At 29.0% G+C, this 25,135-nt stretch overlaps 1 protein-coding gene across 1 annotated transcript; it reads left to right on the top strand.

Annotated features, from left to right (window-relative positions):
* The first annotated feature begins 6,366 nt into the window (after positions 1-6,366).
* On the top strand, positions 6,367-7,516 carry LOC107452428 (cyclin N-terminal domain-containing protein 1-like). The gene has a single exon (XM_016068903.4). The coding sequence runs from the start codon at positions 6,455-6,457 to the stop codon at positions 7,364-7,366; it is 912 nt and encodes a 303-aa protein (XP_015924389.4). The 5' UTR covers positions 6,367-6,454; the 3' UTR covers positions 7,367-7,516.
* The last annotated feature ends 17,619 nt before the right edge of the window (positions 7,517-25,135 follow it).

Below are 25,135 nucleotides of genomic sequence, written 5' to 3'. Positions count from 1 at the left end.
GAAGAGAGTACAAACTTTATTTATCTTTTATAATGGAAAGGAAATGTTCTGTTGTAAGTATTTTTAACTTTCTAAATAGAATGGAAATCATTCTGGAATTCTTTGAAACTTAGAATAATAAAGGCTAATAACATAAAAAGGTTTTAAATGGGCAGGGTTACAAGAGCTCTTTAAATAATTCAGTAGTAATAACGGACAAGAGAAAAACCTCGCTCACTTAAGGGGTCGGGAGAGTTTTACCCTAACAAAACTTTAGAATTATTTTTTAAAAAAATATTTAATGAACTGTTTTATTAAAAGTTATTATTACATAATTGGTGTTTAATTATTATAACCAAGTAGAAGATCATATTCAAAAACTTCTCAAATTACACCACTCAATAAAAACAGAAAATAGCTTACCCATAGCAGCTAACTTGTACAGCCATTGAGAAAAAATTTTCTTAGTGGTATGATCATTATAGAGTCTTGAACATTAAATCTCGCATTTAAAAAAATTTTTAATTTTTAGAAAATATTTCCATAATTGATTGTTTTTTACCACTTTGTAAAATCTTTTAAGAGACCGTACAAATCGGTAGGTATGCATACCCATTTTTTTTAAACTCGGAATCATTCGAGTTTTGTCTCAAAGTTATTTATTCAAAGACTGGTCATAATAAACATGTTTTCCTCAAATCAAATTTTTTCACCTGGTGAGCAAGATCAAAAGTTGGTTATTTAGTATTGGTTAGTTGGTTACTAAGTTAAAAGTTGGTAATTGATTTGAGTATAGCATAATTCTTAAACTCGTATACTATATATATATATATATATATATATATATATATATATATATATATATATATATATATATATATATATATATATATATATATATATATATATATATATATATATATATATATATATATATATATATATATATATATATATATATATATATATATATAGAAAGAGAGAGCACAATCTCAGGGGATGGGTCAAAAGGAGGTGTCTCAGGTTCGAGTCGCAGCTGAGGCAGGTTGATACGAATTCTGCTCCCGGCAAACACAGACCACGGTGCTAACATAAAATATCCTCAGTGGTAGAGGGATCATGGGTTAGAACCCTCCTGCCATCGATCTAACCTTGAGAAATTTTCGTGAGTTTTCTCTCCATGTTACACAAACGCGGGTAAGTTCCATCAAAAAGTCTTCCACGAAGGCAAGTTTGTTCCAATGCTTGTTCCAGAAGTTTCCTTATCTTCTGGGTTGGGTTCAAAAATGCAGGGCTACCGCGAGTGAACACTGAGAGTCGAGATAATTTAATAAGACGATCTTCGTAAGGGTTTGGCTTCATTTACGAGACGTTCTGTTTATTTCTCTTCACTCAATGTCTGGAAACAATTACGCTTACTAAAAAGAAATTTCACACATTTATTAAACTCGTTAACCTAAACATTTTAAAAATACATTTTTTTATTATTTGATTTATCTTCGCTCGAAAACATTTTGAATTTTTAGATATAAATTATTATAAAAAATAATAAATTAGAAATAAATTATTTAATGTGTATGTCAAATAATGCGTCATTTAATTGCAAAATTTAAAAAAGAACTTTTTATATCTCAGTAACTTTGCTACCTCACGTATTTTTATTTTAAGTCACTTATAACGTTAAGTAGAGCTTCATTTACATTTTCTCTATGACTTCTATGCCCATTATCAAAATGGCGCATTATGACAATATGAAGAAAAGCCATGTTATGTTTGATGTAGATAATTTATTAGAAATTTTAAACATTCTTCAAGAAACTAAATATGCTATGTTCGATACCTAAACATTTCCTTCTTGATTGACCTAGTCCCTTTTAAATCATATTCTAGAAAACTCTGAATTTATTGTAATAAATTATAGAATTACTTCGATTAGTCTACTATATTGTTATATATAAAATGCAGAGGGCTAAAAAAAATATCCTGAATAACTTTTGATCTAATGGTTGTATTTTCACGTACCAGGACTCTAACTTAATGGTTCGTAGAGGTGACCTTAAATATTCTAATTAATGTTTGCAAACGATATTTTAAGTTAAGAAATCAGACACAAAAACGTACTTTTTCTGAATAAACATACCTTTTTTTGGCTGGATTTAGATTTCTTACACTCAAAATGTAGTTGCAATTTGAGTTTGATCAGGAGAGCGGTCCAAGGCTTAGACCCTTTAATGTTAATTTAACTTTTTGCGTATTTCGCTATATCTGAAAAACTTTTAAGCTAATTAAAAAATTTCGAACACATTTATAAAATGCGTTTATCCAAAGATAATTCCCTGCAAAAAATAATTTATATTAATTTTTTATTATTTTATTTATTAACAGTCGAAAATTTTTTTAATTGCAAGTGAAACATATTTTGCATCATTTTAAAGAATGTAAGTTTACATTACAAAATACACCCTCTGAAAGAAATCAGTCAAATAGTTCCTGATAAATCGAATTTTAAATTAATGACTTTTTTTAAAATTCCATTTCTCATGAACTATTCGGACGATTTCGATAAAAAAAAAATTTATTTTGAAATATAAAATAAATTCCTTAAAATGAAGTAAAAATTTGTATAGCTTACAATTAAAACTTTTTCTACTGCTATTAAGTAAAATAATAAATATTTATTAAAAACTAATTTTTGCATGGAATTATCTTTGGAAAACTAAATTTTCATAATTGTAATCAAAAAATTTTTAGTTTGCTTAAAAAAATTCTTGAGACATGGTGAAATAAGCAAATCTCATACATTCTGAAATTTATTTTCGCAAATAAATCATAAAATGTCGCTCAACATGTTCTTCAATTACGATCAGCTATATTTATTACCAAATATCACCATTATGACTTGTTTGTTTTTTATTTTTCAATTTCCAAGCTTATTTTACGATTCTCACCATCACTATATATATCTGTTACGATACTCTCTTTTTAAACAAAGTTTGTTGAGTCCTTAAGATACAGATAAGATGGTGGCAACAAAACTCAAAAGAAAAAAAATTTCCATTTCATTACTCTAAATATCTGGTTTCAACATTTTACTTTTAAAGTTATATATAGCTTCATAGTTACAATATTAATGCTTCAATTCTCTTAATTTTCTTAAGGATCACATGAACCCTGTTGAAATATTAAAATACAGATGTTTACTTTTACGAGCATAAATTTCCTATCAAAGTAATGATTAAGACCCAAATGTAAAACCGTATAACTGATGATGAAGAATTTACAGGCTTCAAAGAACATGAAGATGAAAATGGCGATATGATTCGAGCGTTCAAAAATAGATGCCCAAAACTCGTGAATGATTTGTGGCGTTAATTTTTGGACGCTCAAAAAATGTCTTCTTTTGTTATCATCTTTGTATCTTTTTTAAATTCAATCAAGTTTTTAACTTTTCACTTCAGTTTCATAGGATCATTCATTTAGTGGCACAGTCACTCTAAGCACTTCACTCGATATTAAAATAAGTTTTGCGTACGTTTCATCATTAATCATTGGCTCTAAGAAAAAATAATAATCAGTCAATAATAATTAACAACATTTTAAAAAGTCAATGCAGTAGATTTTTTTTTGTGCTGGCTTTAAAAACCTTTTTTAAGACGTAAAAAAATTACGTTTACTATTGAAATTTCAAAATTGGAGTGAGAAAATGGAATGGCCCCTAGCACCAGGAATAAGCAGTTTTAAGGACAGTTATTTAAAACAATTTGACGTTTTTGTCCCCTATGAAATTGTTTGAAAATGCATTTTTATTAATCTGTAAAGTTTTTTTTTCTAGTGGCAGGTACTGAACTTCCGCTCTTCACCAAAGAAGATGCCGAAGTGTTGCTCCTTTAATGTTACTCAGTGGGCACCTGTGAACTTAAGTGACGGAGGCGATTAACATTACCCACGCCATACTGCAGTTTATAGGGTGGGTCATATTCACACATCACACTTAACAGAAGACAACACAGAAGGAGAGAAGCATCCATGCCCTGAGCGGGATTCGAACACGCAGCCATTGGCTTCGCAGTCAGGCACGCTAACCGCTCGGCCGCCTGGTCAGCATCTCTAAAGTAAATGTTCTAAAAATGACAGATATCTTAAATTAAAAGGTGATTTAAGTCCTTAAAATGACAGATATCTTAGATTAAAAAGTGGTCGAAGTTCTAAAAATGACAGATGTCTTAAATTAAAAAGTGATCGAAGTCCTAAAAATGACAGATATCTTAAATTAAAAAGTGGTCTAAGTCCTAAAAATGGCAGATATCTTAGATTAAAAAGTGGTCGAAGTCCTAAAAATGACAGATGTCTTAAATTAAAAAGTGGTCGAAGTCCTAAAAATGACAGATATCTTAAATTAAAAAGTGGTCTAAGTTCTAAAAATGACAAATATCTTAGATTAAAAAGTGGTCTAAGTCCTAAAAATGACAGATATCTTAAATTAAAAAGTGGTCGAAGTCAGCAGTTCCTAAATGGTGCTCCGCGTTACCTTGGAGATCCGTGGAAGAGTAAAAGGGATTCAGACAGTTAGGATATTTTTTTACATCAGTAATATTTTTTGAAAACTTCTTTATATTTAGATTTAATAACTAATTTATTTCGTGTTATTATTATTCGGTAATTTATTATTAATTTATTTCGATTGCCTTAATAAAATTAATTAAAGTAAATTACCAATGAAAAAGAAATGCAATTTTTTTTTAATATTATTTTACTACGAACAATATGTTAAATATATTATAAAAAGAACCTGCATTTTTGAGAAATTGAGTTCATATTTCCCATCGCGCTTTTCAAATCAAAATAAAATACCTAAAATAGTAAATCATGAAGTATATTCCATTTGTAAATATTTTCAACGTTTATAACAGTTCTTTTAGCTTTCATTTATATAAAAACCGTAATGCAGCTTATTTTCTTCATTTCGCACCAATGTATATACCCCAAAAACAAATTTAAACTTTATTAAATACAGCTGTGTGCGAATTTAATAAAACATAATTTAAAATTATTAATGAAAAAACTATAAAAATCGATTCAATGTTTCGAAAATTGTTTTATATTTTATTTTATTTGTTTTGCATTGATTTTATATACTTTATTATTTATAAATTCGGGATTCCGCAGAAAAGAGTTCATTCATTTAAGGTTCTATAGCTGAAAAAAATTAGGAATCGCCGGTCTAAGTACTATGAATGAATGATGTTACGTTTGATAATGAAAAATTCATGTTTGTCAGAAATAGTTTACAGAAAAATTCATAGATGTTAATTAATGCATAAAAATCCTTAATATTCAACGGTAATGGCATATTTGTAAAAAAAAAAAATATTTTGAAAGTATTAAATGCAAAATATGCCATTTAAAAAAATAATGAATAAATATTTTGCTAATATATTCACAATAATTTAATAGCTTATTTTCCTTTAAACTTAAGAACAGATGCAACTTAAGTCTAATACTTCTGAAATTGTTTATAGCTGCGTCTGAGAATTGGGCTGAAAATAGGAATTATTATAGAGAGTGATATCATTTAGATCTATAGAAAGAGATCTTGAGGCGTGCCTAGAATGGGTGTTGGCTCGAGTTGTTTTACTTCCCGGTAATTATGCATCTTTTGAAGGTTGAAAACATCCTCTGAAATTGAACTCTTGTTCATCATCTTTTTCTTTTTTGAAGCTAAATACTACTTTTTAATTTACCTGAATTTTAATTATCAAAATTAAGTTTGATAAAATGTGTTTCATAAAATGTTTGAACAAAAATTACATTCTTCAGAATGCGAGTCATTGAATTACTTTTGTTTGGTCAAATATAATATGTATTTTGAAAATACAAATCTTTTTTCTTTCTTCCTAAAACTATGAATGAATTGAAAATGAAAAACAAAAAATTATCAACTCTCAAAATATTATTTTTTTTTAACTTTTAAGGATTAAAACTCAGTTGTACTAACATTTTTCCAAGAATTCAATTAATTTTGATTGTTTACATTGATGACTGAAAAATAATATTGTCAAGAGGAAAATGAAATTTCGAAATTTGTTAAGAAAACTCCAATTAAAAGGAAAAATTAAAAAAGCTAACTGAAAAAATACACAAAATTTCCTGACACTTAATTCATTATACATTAATTTCTACAAAAAAATAAACATTTAATTTTAAACCAATAATTATATTTATTTTGGAAAGTAGAAATCGTTTTACTAATCTTTCTCAGCTGAATAAATTATTATATATAATCGTTTGAAATAAAACAAAAAAATAAAAACATTTGCTGTTCAAATTATCGTTTTTAAAATCTTTTAACAAACAACATTTTTTCTCTGAACTATTATTAATATTTCAATCAAAGAATTTTTTGCATTTTTAAACGATCATAAAAGTGCTTTAAAATCTATTATTGCATGTTATAACTTAACTACGTTTCTTAACTATGCATATAATGTCTCTTCGGCGTTTAGAAGACGGAATCCAAAATTTAAGGTTTGTGTCAAATGAATTATTAGAAGATTGGTTATTCGATTTATTAAAAAAGAATCAGGAAAGAGTTTCTGCTGCTACAACGCTGGAATACTTATGGTCGCAAGAAGTTGTCGAATTTATATTCAACATTTGCTCCTCTTTTAAACTAAAAAGTGACGTCAAGTACACAGCTCTTGAGATATACGAAAGGTTTGTTGGAAATCATGTCTTGGAACTTTACAGGACTGTTAAAAATAGTCGAAATTCCAGAACGCCTTTAATATGGGAAGATATCAAAGCTAGAATCGGAGAACAAGTAATTCTACGGGTGATAACGTCTGTACAATTGGCAAGTAAACTTAATTCCCATTACAATCACATCACGCCAGATCAAGTGTTCCAGTTTTTGGTCAATTCTGGAAAAAGCTACAGTAAATCGGGAATATTTAATTCTGAACTTAGACTGATGAGAAGTCTAAATTACAAAGTTAACGTCACAACACCGTCTATTTATGTCAATACACTTTTATGCGTACTTTTTACGAATGATCCGTCTTTGGAAGATATTTTATTTACAACATCTGTCAAAACATTAGACTTCGTTTATCTAAACAGAACGCGAGTTTACAATCATCTGTACGAAAGTATTACCGGCCTTTCTGTTGCTAATTCAGTGCAAGACAATGAGATATTTTTGAAAATCAAAGCCGATTATATGCTACTAGCGGGATCTATAATAGCCACTGCTGCTTATATGGTAATGAAAGACAAATGGAATAAACTCTTAGAGCAACTGCACCAAGTTACGCGAATTCTCAAAAGAGATATAAAGAATTTCAGCATTGTCATAATAGATGTTATGACAGAATTCCTTAAAGAGTGAAATATGTTAAGAGAACTTCTGTTACAAACGCATTGTAAAATGTATGTAAAGTTAATTATTCTAATTGTAAAAAAATATTGATTGTACAACAATTATAATATAGTATTATACTTTAAGTATTGTAATTACTTTATGTAGTTATTTTACACATTAATATAGACTTAACAGTGGTTTGTAAGTTTTGTGCAACACTCCGTATTTAATTGCCCTGCTCGCTGCTCTCATTAGCCATGCAATGACTTCGCAATCATTTTGTTTCCTGACAATAAACAGATTATCAGATCCCAGTTCTATTTTGTTTTTATTTTATTAACCTAGACTTGTTTCCATAGATTAAGTTTTCTATTCAACCGAGATACTAGGAGATAAGTTCCCCTGTTTGCTGCCATTCACCGGTGACCATCCCCGATTATTGCTTCGCAATAATTTATGTTTCCTGACATGAAACAGTGTTTTCTACGAAAATTGCAATTATTCTCTTAAGCTACATGTATTACAAAGAGTTTTGTTTGCTTACATTTCAGCCCCCACTCCCCACACCTAAACCAAACATTTCCCATGTGATTCTATTAAGATCTATTAGTAAATATAAATAATTTAACTTAATAATCTTTTTCTTTAAAATAACATTTAAAATCAACCGTATCGTAAGTTCTCAACCGTAATTTAATATTTTGCTTACCAAACAGGTTAGTTTATTACAGTTTGTGCAAGCTTTACATAGCGGATGACTATAAACCGGGGAGATGAAGAATTGGTTTTAAAATCGACTGTTTTATCAAGTACTCTAATTTCAAAGTATATCTCAAAAAACTCATACTATTTTAATGGGATGCCTGCAAATGACGTAATGTGGTTATGACGATCCTGATTGGTTGTTGAAACATGGCATTTGTTTAAGTTAGCAACTGTTCTTTCCATTCCATTACGAGACGGTCAAGCTTCAAGTATCAATTCTTTTTAGTGATACATTCTATAATCCTTGACAAAGATTCTCTTATAAAGATTTCAATTATTTCACTATATATTTCTTACTTAACTCGAAGGCAGACATGAAGCCATGAAGAACACAAACAAAATAATTATGCATCGAAATTACCAGGTACTCAAAGCAAAAATATATTATTGATTACAATAAAATACCCAAAAAAATAATCAATCTGAGAAAGAATTATCACTTAACAAATTTGATGTGCGATACGGCTCTAATTAACTTCACGTTGATTAACTTTCTAATTTATGAGGAGAAACTTAGCTCAACTTTAATATGCCATTTTGCTCATTAATGATCAGCTGGCGCTGACGTCTCGCGTGGGTATCATCTGTGATCTTCATCTTGAAGTGCAAGTACCCAATTATACCTAATTGTAGGTATTTAATCCTTTGAACCCCATGAAAAAACCGATAGCAAAAAATTTTAGAGTTTAGAAAAAAAAGCTATAGTATATTATGAAAGACGAAATGAGAAAGTTTTAATTTATAGATAAGGTATTATTTTCCTAGAATGGAATAAAAATGAATTGTTTAATTTCAGAATAAAAAAAAGAATTAAAAGAAAAAATACGACGCCGAAGGGACCACCGAAAAACGTCGTATAAACGATAACGTCGTATAATCGATTTTTACTTCTAAAACTGAAACTAACTCTGTTTTCAGTTAATTTTAATGTTTAACGTGTTGATTTACATAAATTTCTAAATTAGACAAAGCAAAACAAACAAATAATCAAAGAAGAGAAATTGCAGTGAGCAATTTGAATGTATGATACCTTTAATTATATTTTCTTGCTATTTGTCTCTACAATGCTTTGAATAGCGAGTTGAACTTACTGCTTTCTATGATGCAATTTTAGATTTCTAATCATGGCCAAATCTAATGACTGAAGCGCACTTGTGCAATTTGCAGGAAAAAGGAGAGCTTTTACATTTTCCGAAATAATTAGTATCGATGGGTGCGCTGGACATTGGTCGATGAATAGCAAAATTTTTCGTTTTTGCCTCTTCATAACATTGTCTAGTTTTTTCAGTCATCTAGTAAAAATTACGGTCGTCATCCAAGCATTCTTGTTGGCACCCTTTTCTGTATCATTCATGTTGGCAAATTCCGCCCTTTTTTAAAATACACAAGAAAAAATAAAAAATTAAATAAACGTGAACAAAATCTAAAAACCGACGTATAACCGATTTTGTGCGTCGTATAAACGATATATTTTTACATTAAAATGAATAGGAATGATTTGGGACCACACTAAAACGTCGTATAAATGTAAACGTCGTATAAGTGATCGTCGTATAAACGATGCTCCACTGTAGTAAGTATTTTATTTATCTTTAAGAATATGAAAATATTAATCAATAAAAAGTAGCGTTTAAGAATAGTAAACTTAGTATTTCTGCATTAAAAGTTGGGGTCACAAGAGAGTTTTGCAGTAACCAAGATGGAGGCACGTCGCTACTTATCTAAGTATCCAGGGTTATGGGTGATTCTCAAAAAATATGACAATTCACTGTCCCTTGTTCCAAGATCTAATACTATAATACTAAAAGAACCTTTTTTTTAAAAAAAATTAATAAATAGCATTGCTGTTAGCATTTTAAAATGTCTTTGCACCAGCATTTACCTACTGTTTTGTATACTTAAAAAATTTAATTGAATATCAAACTGTCATTTTCTTGGCATGTCCCAAACAATGTTTCCAATAATAACTAGCTTCAAAACTTCCCATAAGTTTTTCAATATCTAATTTTTTTTTTATCTCAACCGGTGTAAACATTTCTAGAATATGCGCAGAGGGTATTATTTACAAAAAAAATAGTGCGTGGAGTCCCTCCGCACGGAAGAAGTTAAACTTCGTAACCTGCGACGTTAATTGTAGAAGAATCAGCAGTCGTAGAAGGATCACTAGTTCTATTCAACGACTCTTTCTTCTGCTCCTCTCGCTTCCGTGCTCTGTAATAACGGTAATATTGTGCATTTTTCCCTCGTGGACCTCTTGAACCAGTGGAAGTGCTTGTGGTTGCCTCATCGTCTCGCCATGGAAAATGTATTTGTATTAATAATGTATGTGAATGCGTCATAATGTAATTTCAAAAGAGAAAACCCAACAATCATTTGATATTCACAAGAGACGTACCTTGACATAATCTTAAATCCGTCGCATTGTCCGTGGGATTGTTTTCACTCATTTTCTACAATTGTTATTCACTAAATATGAAAATAAAAAAATACTACCCTATTAAATTATGGGAAAAATATACTTGAGGGTGCCCCTTGGCGAAATTGGCGACTTATGTTTGGCGCCATACTTGTTTGCCCGGAACGCCGTGGTAACCCACAAACAAGACATTTATATCTATTACTAATTAAACCTTCATTCATACACCAGTCAATGACTGTTTTTTTTTTTCATTGTTATTAAAATCGTACAGAAGCTTAAGATTTATCTTATTGACAGTATTCATTTTTAGTACCAGAAGCAAAAATAACCTTACCAGCCGGTATCCAAAGTAGAACAAATGGATCTCTGAAATTACATTTAAAAATTCATTTAAAAACAACGCTAAATTCTAAACTAATCAGAATTACGATTAAAATCTAAACCAATCAGAATCACGATTGGCTTTCAACATCGCCCAGCTTGGCGATCAATCGCAATCACAACTTGGCGGGGGCACCCTCAAGTATAGTCTACCCTAAATTATATGTGTATCAAAACAAACTAAAAAAATATTTATAGAAAAACAATTCGCGATCGCAACGCTCGAGTACGCCGTCTAGCGGGAGCCTGTAAATATCGGACATTAATTTATCACGTTTTCATTTAGTTCCATCAAAGTCATTGACTGAATCAGGCGCCATTTTTTAGCAGCAAATAAGAAACAAAATTTCCCTAAGGAAAAGGCCGAAGAACTTGAAAAAAATCTCCAGAATATTAGTAAATCTTTCAGGAACAGAACACGCCAAACATTTGAAGAAAAATTCCTCAATAATTTTTAATTTCTATTATCAACAAACTTGCAACTGATGACTTCCGATTTCGGATACTGTTACAGATGTGTGTATTAAGGTAAAATGCATTTCTTCTGTCTTCAATTCATTACGAATTAAAGTGAAGTCAACATTGCTTTCGTCATTCCAGTGAATAAATATGAATTCAGAACATACAGAATTGTAATAGTTATAGCATATTCTTCTTCGTTATAGAATAGTATATATTTCTGTATCCATATAATTCGGAAAACAACAATAAAAAATTATTCAAGTTACTTGAAATAGTGCCATTTGTGCTGATTCTTAATTAATTTAAATCGTTTTCTTGGTAAGATTTTTTTAATTTTGAAAGAATAAGTTCAACTAGAATTCAGCTATTCTGTTTTTAGCTACATATTCAAATTCATATCAATTATAAAATTTTGCTGTGTAGTATGTTATCTAAAAGTAATGAAGGTATAAACTATGTATCTATTATTTGCGAATAAAGTTTTCAAACAAGGAACTTATCATTTTGGAATTCTCCGGGAATCATAAATCAGGTAAGTGCAATGATTTTTACAATAAAAAATTTTTGCTTGTAAATATTTTTTTTTTCATTTGATGATGGTTCTCTACAGAATGGTTTTTTACGTCTGATTAAGAACTATAAGAATAATAAAAAAGAAACAATATGAAAGTTTTTATTTCAATGTTAAGAATTCTTAAAATCGTTTTTTTTATCCTAAGAATTCTTTATTTTCCGTTTTTTAGTTTACAATTTTTTGATAAAATTTTTTCTCAAAATACTTTTGAAAAATTAAATGGTATAACATTATGTGTTTATGTATACTTCTTGTATATTCCAATGTTTGAAATAATATGATTCAGAAAAGTATGGAATAAAAATTAGGTACTTACGTATTAACGCCACCGCCGCTACAGATTTGGCGGTTTTTAAGTACCGCCAATCTACACTTAAAATTTTTGCGACAATTCATAAAATAAAACACTTTATTTAAAATCAAAATAGTTAATCGGATTTCGGTGGAAAATGAGCCGATATAGAGTTTAGCATAGATTCAAAACAATCATATCGCCATATGAACTCTGATGAATAAGATTCCAAATGAAATAACATTTCCAAAACGTACGTTTACCAAGATAAAGTTTTATGTTGTGGGAATTGGTACATTTTCGTTTTTTCGGTAAAATATTTCCCTCCTGAAAAAATAAAATTGCATCTTGTTTTGTTTTTGGCAAATCCCAAAGACGAATATTCGTAGCACTAAAAATGGCGACAAAAAAGAATTGTTTTTTTTTTTTGTTTTTTTTTCGTCAGCATTCTTTATTTTACGTTTCTTAGTTTCTAAATAATGATTTTTATTGAAACTTGAAATTTTTTGATAAAAATTGTTGTCATAAAACGTTGTTTACAAAATTAAATTTCATAAAATTATGAGGCTTATGTATACTTTTTGTTCATTTTAATTTTTGAACTAATATGATTCTTAAAACCATGGAATGTAAAGTTTAAATGGGCCTTTCATGTTATATCATTAAATTTAGTAACACTATTTCTCGGGCATTAGGTTTTAACTCTTATAAGAATATACATATTTTTTTCTGTTAATGTACAAATATTTTTCCGATGTGTTTTGGATGTTCCTTCTCTAATAAAAAGAGATACCTTTTCGGTTGTACAAGAAAGAAGATCAAGCATTTTTCTTTTTTAAATTTAATAAGCCACATTAAAGAAGGAACGTTGCAATGCTACACGCTACATTAACGACGTCTCCAGAGTAACTGAATGACGGTCATATAGAAATCGCAGGTATGCGTCTCATACAACAACGCCCCCTATAGTTCGTTGCGATCGCGAATACTTTTATGACTTTTATTATTTTTATGCTAGTGAGAACCAAAACAATATGGAAATGAATGAGGGAAAACTGGATCCTACCACGTGATTTCCCGACCAATAAAAATTTAGCGTTAAACGTTTAACGCAACCTTGTTGGAAGTCGCATAAGAAGTATAACTTCAAAAACTTCGTTTAAAATAATTTTTTCTGTCAATAATTTGTTTGTCCCATGAAAATCTGTCATTTTCCTGGCTACTTTTATTTAGTGATTTATAACCAAAATAGATAGAGCCAGCAATCAATATCTAATGTTAATAGATTGATTAGATACCCTCCTATCTGAACATGTCTTGTTGCATGAATAAAGAACCAATTTTCTAGCTCAAAATCTATTTTAAAAAATTTTTCAAGGTGAGTAGGGTTCTACGATGTCATTTTCCTGGCTTCTTGAAATCATTAATAACATAAACTACACAGATTTATCTGAGTTATTTTAAGAAATCCTGTTGCTTTCTGCAGAATATAAACGTCTTAGGCCAAAATATTAAATTAAAGTAAAGTTATATGCCATAAAATGGCGAATTTGTCATTATCCTGGCTGTCATTTTCCAGGCTTATGAATGCCAGGCCATTGAAGTGTTACCAGAATTTTTTTTAACTGCTAATACTGTAAAGAGGGAAAGCAAATATTAACCTAATACCAATAATTTACGCAATTTATGGTCCATCTAACATAAAGACATAAGTTGAGTTACTTACTATTAACTTAAAATGACTGTTTTTTAAACTTCTAAGCTAATATGTCATTTTCCTGGCATTCACGATTTGGTGAATTTCTATTTTTTTTTCTCGAGCAAATGTCAATAAACTTCCCTGCTGTCTGTAAGATATTAATAAATGTAACCAAAGAAGTATACAACACAAAATTAGATTATTTTGAAGACTTTAAATTTGAAGAAATTTTTTGGTCCGAATTGTCATGTTTAAAAAGAATCACCCTTATAACAATTGTTGGAGCTTGCCTTTTTCGAGAAATAGTATATATATATATATATATATATATATAATACGATACTCATAAGTTATGGATCGAGAGTTGTGAGAGGGAGTAGTTCACACTGCACTAAGAAGCATCGGAAAGAGTTTTCTATCATTATCTCACGATAGACATGGAAATGATTTTAATACTTCTACTGCCTACTACCTACCGAACTAATACTCACTATAATTTGTGTGATTTTATGGCTGCTGGACAGATTTTAAACTAATACAAAAATAAATACATAAAGAACTTTGACGATATTAAGGACATCTCTTGAAATTAGTTTAAATTGAAATAAAAGTTCGACCGCACAAGCATACCCGCGAGTAACAGCTAAATAGTGAAAAAAATTCAGTTAGGTAATATATTGTATAAAACTTATTAAGACGTTAGGATTGGAGGAGAGGTTGAAGAATTGGAATACCGTTCTGAGGTACATTCGTCTTGATTACCATTAAAGTTTATATAAAGAAAATATTGAAAGGTGACTAAGCTAGTCTCCAAAGATGGCCAGTAATTTATTTATTTTTTAATACTTTTTCGCGAAAAAATAACGTACAGTATAAGTACAAGTAAAAACACATAAAATGTAACAAAAATACAAGCAAAAGTACGAAATTCGAAAAGAAAAGAAGTAAAAGTACACACGAGTGAAGTACTTTATAAGCAATACACTTATACTTCGAATCGCAGGTCAACAAAACGAGGATCTCGGGGTTTATTACAAATCAGACATCGACAAATCCCGGGCACCCAATCACTTCAGTGTATAAAAAAATTCTCTTTGTTGTCCAATATTTTAGAACAATTTAACCTGTTTTGTCTTTTTTTTAAACTTGAGTATTTTTGGGCTGATGGTTCTTAGAAAATTTAAATTTTTGTAGACATCTAAGTATAGAGCAAAAGTTATCATCCAACTGTCACTTTTTTAATCAAAATGCTTTCCATGTGCATTTTATTATTCTTATTATCTTTAAATGAACACTGAATTATTATGAATATTTAATAATATTCTAAAAATTACTATATTCCTAATCGCTTATTTCTTAAAACTTTTCTTCATTTGAGAAATGAATCTTAGATTTTAAAAGAGCTTCATTATTAATAACAACAGCGTTTAATAGTCTAAAATTTTCAATTTTTAAATGATAACTGCTAAAAATACTACAATTAGCTACTGGCCAGTAGTGAAATTTCCTAATTTTGTCTTTTTTAGGCTTATTTAGGCTTATTAAGCTTATTATTATATTTAGGCTTATTAAGTTAATTTAAACCTAAAATGAAAAACGATAAACGTTTTTTAACGAATAAAATGGAGAAATTTTGTTTAAATAAAAATATAATAAAACATAAACAATAACAAAATTAAAAATTACTAAAAAAAACTTTTTTTTTCTTTGAATTCCAATGAAATAAAGTAAGAACCTTTTGGAATTTTCGTTAAATAATACTAGCCAACAATAAGGATTGATTGAAAAATATTTTGCTTTACATAAAATTAGTTTCTTTTTTTATGTATATAAAGTTATTTTAAAATTAATATTTACCTCAACCCTTTTCAAAAATATTTTTTAAAAAAAGTTATCTGGATTCAAAATTTTTATTTGTTTAATTTAATTATTTATTTGCTTAATGGATCGAACTACAACTTTTCGCCTCAATTTCCCGCAAGCTCTAATTTTGGGGATAAGTTCGAAAGTGTACATAGTTGTGCATAGGAATTACTAATAATATTTGGGGACATGTTCTTCAACAATTGTCGTTTCTTAAATTTTTCATCAAAAATGAAGTAGTTTCTGGAAGAGCCCATATATATTTTCGCTATAAATATTCCACGCTTATTTATCTAGATATTCAATCACAGAAATTAGTAACAGCTAAGAATTTAATTTTATTCTAAGAATTTAATTTCGACCTTCATGTAAGATGGAGACTGTGGCATACTTAACGAACGAGGCCCTCTGCCTAAACCTCGAGCGCGTCCTAATTAGCCCGTATTATCACAGGTTTGAAACAGAGTTGCCCAGCCAACATTGCACGTTATGAAGCTAACCTTTTGCCTCTCCATACCAGAAGACAAGCCAGCCTGGTAAAATATTATAACAAGCTCCTCAGCTTTGGACAACATAACAAGACTTCCGAATACCTCAGTAATTGGATTTTCTCCCAAAGGCTCAGGAAAAACAGTCCATTTAGCCAAATAGTTTTACAAAACCTCCTTGTCGATAATGTAGATCCGCACTCCCTTCACTATTCTTTGAACCCTTCTGAAGATCTTCCGGAAGTTTTCTTCCATTTCATCCTTCCCGCTCCTGTCAATAAGAAGGAATTCCTGCCCGAACATCTAAAGCAACTGGCTCTCGAAATTATTCACTCTATTCCAAAGCAAGACGCAAAAATTTTCACTGACGGCAGCAAAATCGATAGTCATGCTGGTAGCGGAGTCTACATCGAGACTCCTGATGAAAAATTTTCTCTCTGCCAGCGTAACCCAGACTTCTGCTCCGTTTTCAGAAGTGAACTTCCGGCTATCAACAGGGGTCTGGAATTTGTTATGCAAAATGACCTTTATTTTAAAGACCTTTGGATATTCTCTGATAGCCGCAGCTCCCTGCAACATCTCAACAACCGGACCCAAATTGGCGACAAAACCAGTATTTCCATCGTAAACAACCTAAAACTCTTGTCCCTCCAACATAATATTCACCTGCAGTGGGTTCCTTCTCACGTCGGTATCTATGGTAATGATTTAGCGGACAGCCTAGCTAAAGAGGGTTGCAGCCAACCGCACCCTACCTCTTCTAATGTTACCTATCTTGAACTTTACTCCCTGAAGAAATCCCAGCTTCTCAGAGACTGGTTGATTCCACCATTGGTACAAGGGAAATAAGCCTGGAGCTTCTTTGACCCTTCCCTTTGAAAGGAGAGTATGCACCACCATCTCCCGCCCAGCTACCGGACATCTTAAAGGTTTACTATTTCTGAGGGAACTAAAGCCTACCCCCTCTGCCCTAAATGCCATCTACACCGGGCTTCCGCCGATCACATCCTGTTGGTCTTCTCTGGGAGGACATTTACTCTACTCCTCTTTTTGGTGTTTGATTTTCTTCAGGTCAACGGGTTCATAGATCTGGTCTGACTTCGTCAGGCCAGAAGAGAATAAGCAACAACAATTTCGACCTGGTTATTATTCCGATTATGAATGGTGTTTCCAATATAAAGTAAACATTTCGGGCTCTTGACCTGCTCTACTTCCGGTTAAAAAGTATATAGCTGTTTACTACATCTTATGCTATGAGGTGATATTTTCAAGCAGATAATTTTGTTTTTAATAATACGAAATAAGATATGTGACTCTGGGCTCAAATCTGCTGCATTTCATAAGTTATTAATAATATTAAGTAATTCTGTTGAATTTGAAGTGAAAATAGTGTTAGCATATTGTTTTGAAGCAGTGAAATTGAGCTTGTTTTACTAATTATCATTCAGGTTTAAATTTCGAACTGGTATATTGTTGACAAGGTAAAAAGTCTTACATCTTGAAATGACAGATCTTAAAATCAAGATTATTATAACGGTTCTTTTTTAAACTCAAATAATAAATCTGATAACAAATGCACGTTTACAAGAAATACTACTCAAGATAGATACAATGATCTCATTCTAAATCAAATGGCTTCAAAATACACCAGAAAGAGTAACCCAGAAGTCTAGGCAATCAAGAGCTTGCAGGAAAACACTATCCGTTCTCAAGTCACTCTTAATAATTTTAAAAAACACTAAGGTCCCGCAGTGGACTGATCGTTAAGACACGGATCACAGCAGATCACTGAAGTCAAACATCACTGGCTGCTGTCAGCAGTGGCGTATCTAGGGTATGGCAAGTATGGCGAATGCCATGGGCGCATTATTTCAAAAAGGCGCAAAATCGATCAACATCAACGATTTTTTTACTTAAAAATTTTATTAAGTGTTTTTTTTTAAATTTTTATATATATATATATATATATATATATATATATATATATATATATATATATATATATATATATATATATATATATATATATATATATATATATATATATATATATATATATATATATATATATATATATATATATATATATATATATATATATATATATATATATATATATATATATACAGACAGAGAGAGAGAGTTAGTTAGAGGGCGAATTAAAATCAAGTATACAACATTTAACCATTTCATGTGGGCTCGAAGAGAAGACATCGTCTTTTGAGAGACTCTTTTTGTCATTGGGAGAGTGAAGTATGAAAAGGAACCGCTAATTGTAAAACAAAGTAGGTGACAAGCGTCAAACAATTCAGGTTAAATATAATTTGTTAATGTTCATGAATACATTCACGTTAAATACTAAAATAAGTAACTGAAAAAAATATCTTTGTCTTTTCTGCTGTTATATTTACGACGATTTCGGCAAAAACAAAACTTTAATTATAAAATCATAATTTAAAGAATAATGCTTAATTTTTAATAATTATTACTCTCGTTGCTAACTTTTTGATACATTCCATTTAAAATATTTTAGAAAATTTCCTAAATAATTCCCATTTAATTTTCATCAAAATCCTTTTACTAAAAGTCTTTTAACCACATATATAATTTCAAATGCATTTAAAATTTTCGAAAATGTAGCTTATCATTGCTTCACAACAAGTCAAAGCTGTAATAGAAAGAATTTAAGTTATCGCCAGGGCCGGATTAAGAACCTCAGAGGCCCTAAGTACTTATATTTTTGGATGCTCCTTAAATATAATTAAGAAGATCAATATAAATAAATAAAATATTTTTCTTAAGGAAAACTAAAGTTTACAAAAATAAATAAATGTATATAACTACAAAATTTAACACTTTTTGCAGAGAATCTGGTGGAAATCAAAATTTTTCAATTAACTCTGTGAATGTTTTTTAAGACTAATCAAGTATTCTTCGATTTTAGAGGAAAATTAAAATAATTCCTGGTATTTCATTTTTAAAAATTCATTTTAAAAATTGCCTTTCAAATCTATAAAATATAACCTAATTTTATTTTCAAACTTTCCGGGTGTTACGTAATGTTTTCGAATATGCTTTTTAAATTTTTAATAAAAATATTTTCACTGCGGGCGTCAAGTTAATATTCACGTAAAAAAAGAAAAAAAAAAAAAAATCGAACTTTAACCAATTTTTATGGAGAATACAAAAGGTTAATTCAGTATATAAACGAAATTAGTAATTAATAAAAATAACAAACAACTCTTTTTTTTCAATCTCCTAGAATGTTGAGAAACCTGAGATAGTTCTCCATGAATTAATAAAAGATTTCTTATTATCTACCGCATTTATTATTATTATTAATTCAACTATTTCGCTTTTTGTGTCAAAATCGGTTTGCTTCCACTCCTTTGAAAAACGTAGTGTTTAGTTTATTTTACATTATTATTTTATTCATAATAATCAATCAAAAATATTCTATACATTTAATGTGTTTAATGTAAAACAATTTAAAGTTCTGAATTAATAATAAACTTAATTTATAATTAAACCGTTACATGCTGCTTCACTTTAATTTCATGTTTGTGAAAATTAACAACAGAAAGTGAGTTTTGTATATAAGTGATAGTGTGATTATTTTAGAACGCGCAATCATGGTTATATATAAAAATAAAATAATTAACTAATTAATATAATAATTAACTAATTAATATTAATATAGTTTATATAGCCTGTACTATGTATGATGTTATAGCTTTTGAGTAGTAAATATATCGATATATCAAATTTCTTCTTCCTCGGCAATGCATAACGTATTTATTTAAAATCATGTACTTTTCAATAATAAAAAAAGAATACAAATCCTAAAAATATTTATTGATTTTTATTTAGAATAGTTTACTTTGATATTCATTTCAGTTTAAAATAATTTACTTAAAAAAATGCTTTCGACTTAGATTATTTGATATTATTTATGTATATTTGAAAATACCATACGTTAAAATTAAACTATAATAAAGAAGCTGAATCCTTAAATTTAAAATATTTATCTATATGAAAAAATTGAGTAAAAATATAAGAGACTAAAAGAAAATGAAAGACGAACGAATTTTAGGATGTTCAAAAGTGGGTGAGAAATGTAAAGAAACTTTTTCTCCTTATCTAAAGGAAAGTGAGACCTCCCATAGTGCATCCCACTGTAACTTTACTCTTTCTTTTGAAGAAGTCCCCCATTCTTAAACAAGAAAAGATAAGAGAAAGACCAGAATGCAGAGAATCCATGATCCCTGAATAAATTTTTATTTTCTTTATTTTTTCACTACCACAAGCAAAGAGAAAAGAATTTGTTCCTCCTCTTCATATCACATTACAAGATTGTAGTTGTTCTAAAAGGGCAATTAATCAGGGAACCCCTTCAGGCAGAGATAGATCTTTGGTGATGACCAGAGGACAGAGAAATGTAAAATCCATAGGGTGTCTCATGCTTGTAAATCTTCAGTTTCATCAGGGGTTAAAATCTCTTTGAAAAACGTTTTCGGGATCTGTTGAATATATTTCAAAAAGAACCCCTGCTGTAAATTAGTGTAAATCCTTCCAAAACAGGAAATATTTATCATCCATGGTGGGAATCACCTCCACAAAAGTGTGAAATACTAAAAATGGGAGGTGCCTCTGTCTGGTAGTACACCCCTCTATTTTGAAAAATAAAGACAGACGTAATTGTAAGTTGTTATGTGTTACGCTCCTATGAAAAATTCTGCTCGTTCTAGTTGTTATTTCAAAATTTAATTCAAGAAAATAAATATTTATAGTCTATTTTGGAATTTTATAATCTAATTTGATAGGTTACAGCTTTTTCAGATAGGTTTTAATTCATTCAACTATTTAAGTGGTAAGATTTTTTTCCTTGATTGTAAGTAATCATTTCCTAAATATTTAAATAAATGTATTACGCATAAATTATTAATTAGCGTTATAGGCGTTCGTTATATTTTTTAGAAATGATGTCTATGTGAAGGGATGCCAACTGCTAAGATTTCTCAGAAATATTTTATTAAGTGGTGGAAAGTTAAAGACCAAAGCTTGCAAACGTTTGGATAATTTTGGTTAAATTTAAAATGCTTACAACTAGATAACTGGAATGAAATTGTGTTTAACACGAAATTTCGAATTATACATACGTAGTGGCTTAAAAAATAATTTTATATCAAATTTAATAATTAAATAATTGTATATCTGCATAAACCAAGAAACAAAACATAAATTTTGCTACCACTAGAAAAAAGTTTCCCATTAAACAGAGCAAGTTGGCATCTCTATATACATATAGATCGAGAGGGACATTTGGCTCTCCCCCCTTTTAATTTTATAAATTAGAATGTATAATATTTTTTAGTTTCTATTATTGCTGTTTTATATGAAAAAACATTTAACATGCACAAGGAATTTTTTGTAGTAATAATTAAACATTGTATAATTAAATATTCGTTAATGCTTTATTATTAAAATTAATATGTAGTAAAAAAAAGATAAATGTTAAAATTTCAAATGTTATTGGGGACATAATTTTTTAAATTTCCTGAAAATTTATTGCGATAGGTAAATAATTTTTTGTTTACAAGTAAGTAACATTCATGAAGTAACATGCTTTTCTTTTTATTTATTAATAGATAAATTTTGAATTTAACCACTTGTAAAAGTTTGATCTTTTTTTTCCTTTGAATGGTTAGGAAGCATATCGTCAGTTGTTGGCTTTTTTTTTTTTTTTTTTTTTTTTTTTTTTTTTTTTTTTCCACTCTAAGTTACAGAAGTATATTCACTCACAATTTTAATTATAAATTAAATGTGAATTGCAATAATCCTTCTACTTACAAATTGAAATTTTTTCTTCTAATTTTTAAAGACATGTTTGTTCTGAATTTTTAAATTATATTCAGTTAATATTTATCAAACTGTCTTTGACTTTGAAATTGAATCAACTTCTTCTTTATTTCTCGGCCACAAAATTTCGCAAATCTTTCTCCTATATTTTTTCTTTTTTTTTCAGATTGCCATTTTCTTCCCTTTTTTTTTAAATAAAAAATAGATAAAATAAAAACTACTTTTTTAATTTTATATAAATACTATTCTTTTAATTTTCAAGTGTTTTACAATATATGTTACTTACATTACATTTATATCATCCCATATCACATTGCTTGAAAAAATTTGGTATACTATTTTCAAATGGGTTTATTAAGTGTCCTCCATTTATATATTATATTTATTTCTTATAATCAAAGTAAAATGGTAGCAAAATAATATTAATGTTATAATGTGTAGTTTATAACCCAATCATTACAACAGTTTAGTAACCTGAAAGAAAAAGTTATCAATAAAGTGATAATCACAATAATATTTATTCATTAAATAATTATCTTTATTTTAAGAATATATTTAGAAATGTATTTCCATAAAGATGCAAAAAGTCATCTTCTCGAATATTTCAATGATTTATATTTTTTTCTTTTTCCTTAAAAACAACTTAATTTACACAATTATAAACGACCTTTATAATTGCGCAGAATTTTTTTTTCACTTTGCTTGAAAATCTCTCTAGGTACTTCTCAGATTGCGATTACCCCCTAAATTGTGGGATTCAGAAATCCAAATCCGTCGAAAAAATGGCATGTATAAACAGAAACTTCAGAGAAAGTACATTTTAGTATCTGATTTCGTAACTTAAAATATCATACCTGCACCTATTAATTATCATATTTTAAGTCACCCCTTGAACCATTGAGATGAGAAGAAAGTGAAGATCTGATCATTAGATCAAAAGTTATCAGGATGGTCCGTTTATTTATTTTTTTGCGCACGGAACGTCTAAAAATTCATAATTCAAATTTGTTTAATATTTCGCTTTATTTTTAATTTGTTCCATTGTGATGCGAAGAGAATTTTTCATATTTTTTTTTTTTAATTAAATATGCTAGAATGTATTCTGGTCTATTTTTTTACTTTTTGCCTTTTTTTTACTGTTAGCAAAAGAATTATTTCTAGATATTCTTAAAACTAATCGTCAGCTTCCCCTAATTTATTTCTCAATAAAAAATTTATTATTGTCGTTATTAAGTCTTGTTTTGTATGTAATTGTGTGTATATTTTTTCTTATTATCTGTTTTTATATAAGGATTGCAAAACGTAATTATATTAAGAGCATCGGTTTTTTTATTTTATTGAACAGTAAATAAACTAATCAAAATATATCTTTTTTTTTATTGTTGCTATTTTATTCGTAACTATCATAACAAATCGTAATTATTTACACTGTAATCTTTAATGAATTTATTATATCGCGATGATTTAATTTTGATGTTAGCAAAGCGTGATTATTTAAAAAAAATCAATTTCCTTCAGTTTTAATTTTGAAAATGTTGAGTAATCATCCGGTTATGTTATAGTTCTTCCTTAACTCAGAGCTACATTTGTTGTGTGTACGTAATTCTGTTACCAAATTATATTTGTAAAACTTTAAAATATAATTGTGCTTAATTAAACAACTTCTTAGAATTTTTATTGACAATTGAAAAAACGCAATAGAATCTTCTATAAATATGATAAAAAAGGTATTTTAATTTCTTACCGATGAGGATTTCGAATACACGTGAATGCATAACAATTAAAAAGAGATAATTTTATTGTTATATTTAATATTTATTTATTTATCAATTTTTTTTTTAAAATTCAATTCAATCTTTTTGTGATATTGTCAAAAGAATTAAATACTTCAAACAATGCTTTTATTTTGTATTGGATAAAAAAAAAAAAAAGAATTTTAATATTTTAGTAAGGGCGCCAGTAAGAGGTTTGCCATAGGCGCTTCTTTCCATAGATACGCCTCTGGCTGTCAGTGTGCGGATGGACCCATTGTGCAGCTCTAGTGCGACGTAAATGAACACAAATAAACAAACAAAAAAAAACCACTAAGTTAACAAATTCATTTGATAAATATTTCTAAAATTAATAAATCAAGATATTTAAGTAATTTAGTAAAAAAATATTAAACTTTTCCTCTCAAAAAGTAAATCGATGAATATTTCTCGTTCGCAACGCTCGAATACGTTATCTGGGGAGAAGATTAGTTCCGTGACTTGACCCTGTCTCATTCCCTCTCCTCCTCTTCTCACTTGTATAGGAATGAACTACGATATTCTTAATATTTTTCACTTTTAATTATTACAAATATTTTTTAAAATTTATACGTCACTTTCTTTCAGAACTATGTTCAATGTATTTTTCAATTCCTTATAATTTCCTAACTTAAAAATTTTTAATCTATTTAAAAATCAAGTGAGACCTTCCTTCTTCTTCTGGGGAGAAGACAGGTTCCATGCCTTTGACCCTTCTCCCTTCCCTCTCCTCCTCTTTTCGATTGTATTGGAATGTGCTACGAAATTTTTTCATTTTCTTATTACTTTTCGTCTTTAATTGCTAAAAACATTTTTTTTAAATTTCTATGGCACTTTAGTTTCCTTACTTAAAAGACTTTATTCTATTTCAAAATCAAGACAGGAACTAACGTACTTCTTTCCTCTATAACTCTTCACGCGCTAATGGTGAATAGGAAGAGAGTTCTGCTTTACACCACCTATAGCCCGTTTTGATCACCACATTGATCGCATCATTTCATTTAAAAATAAATGAGAAAAAAACACTGTTTTCCATCTATGAATTTTATAAATCAAATACTACTATTTTGTGTTTGATGTCTACAGGGACAATCTCCCTGTATGCGCATTCTTTGAATCTGTAACTTGTATGCAGTAAGAATGATCTCTAAATAGAGGCTGGCAGTAAATGACGTCATAACAAATAGCATCCATTTAATTATAG

The sequence above is a fragment of the Parasteatoda tepidariorum genome, chromosome 5, assembly GCF_982258835.1.
Source record: "Parasteatoda tepidariorum strain Cologne lab strain chromosome 5, Ptep-v5.0, whole genome shotgun sequence".
Taxonomy (NCBI): Eukaryota; Metazoa; Arthropoda; class Arachnida; order Araneae; family Theridiidae; genus Parasteatoda; species Parasteatoda tepidariorum.
The sequence above is the reverse complement of the archived record's forward strand: the minus strand, read 5'-3'. Positions and strand labels throughout refer to the sequence as shown.

Bases quoted from the DNA above. Each gene is read 5' to 3' on its own strand.
- LOC107452428 (XM_016068903.4), top strand. From the start codon at position 6,455: ATGCATATAATGTCTCTTCGGCGTTTAGAAGACGGAATCCAAAATTTA.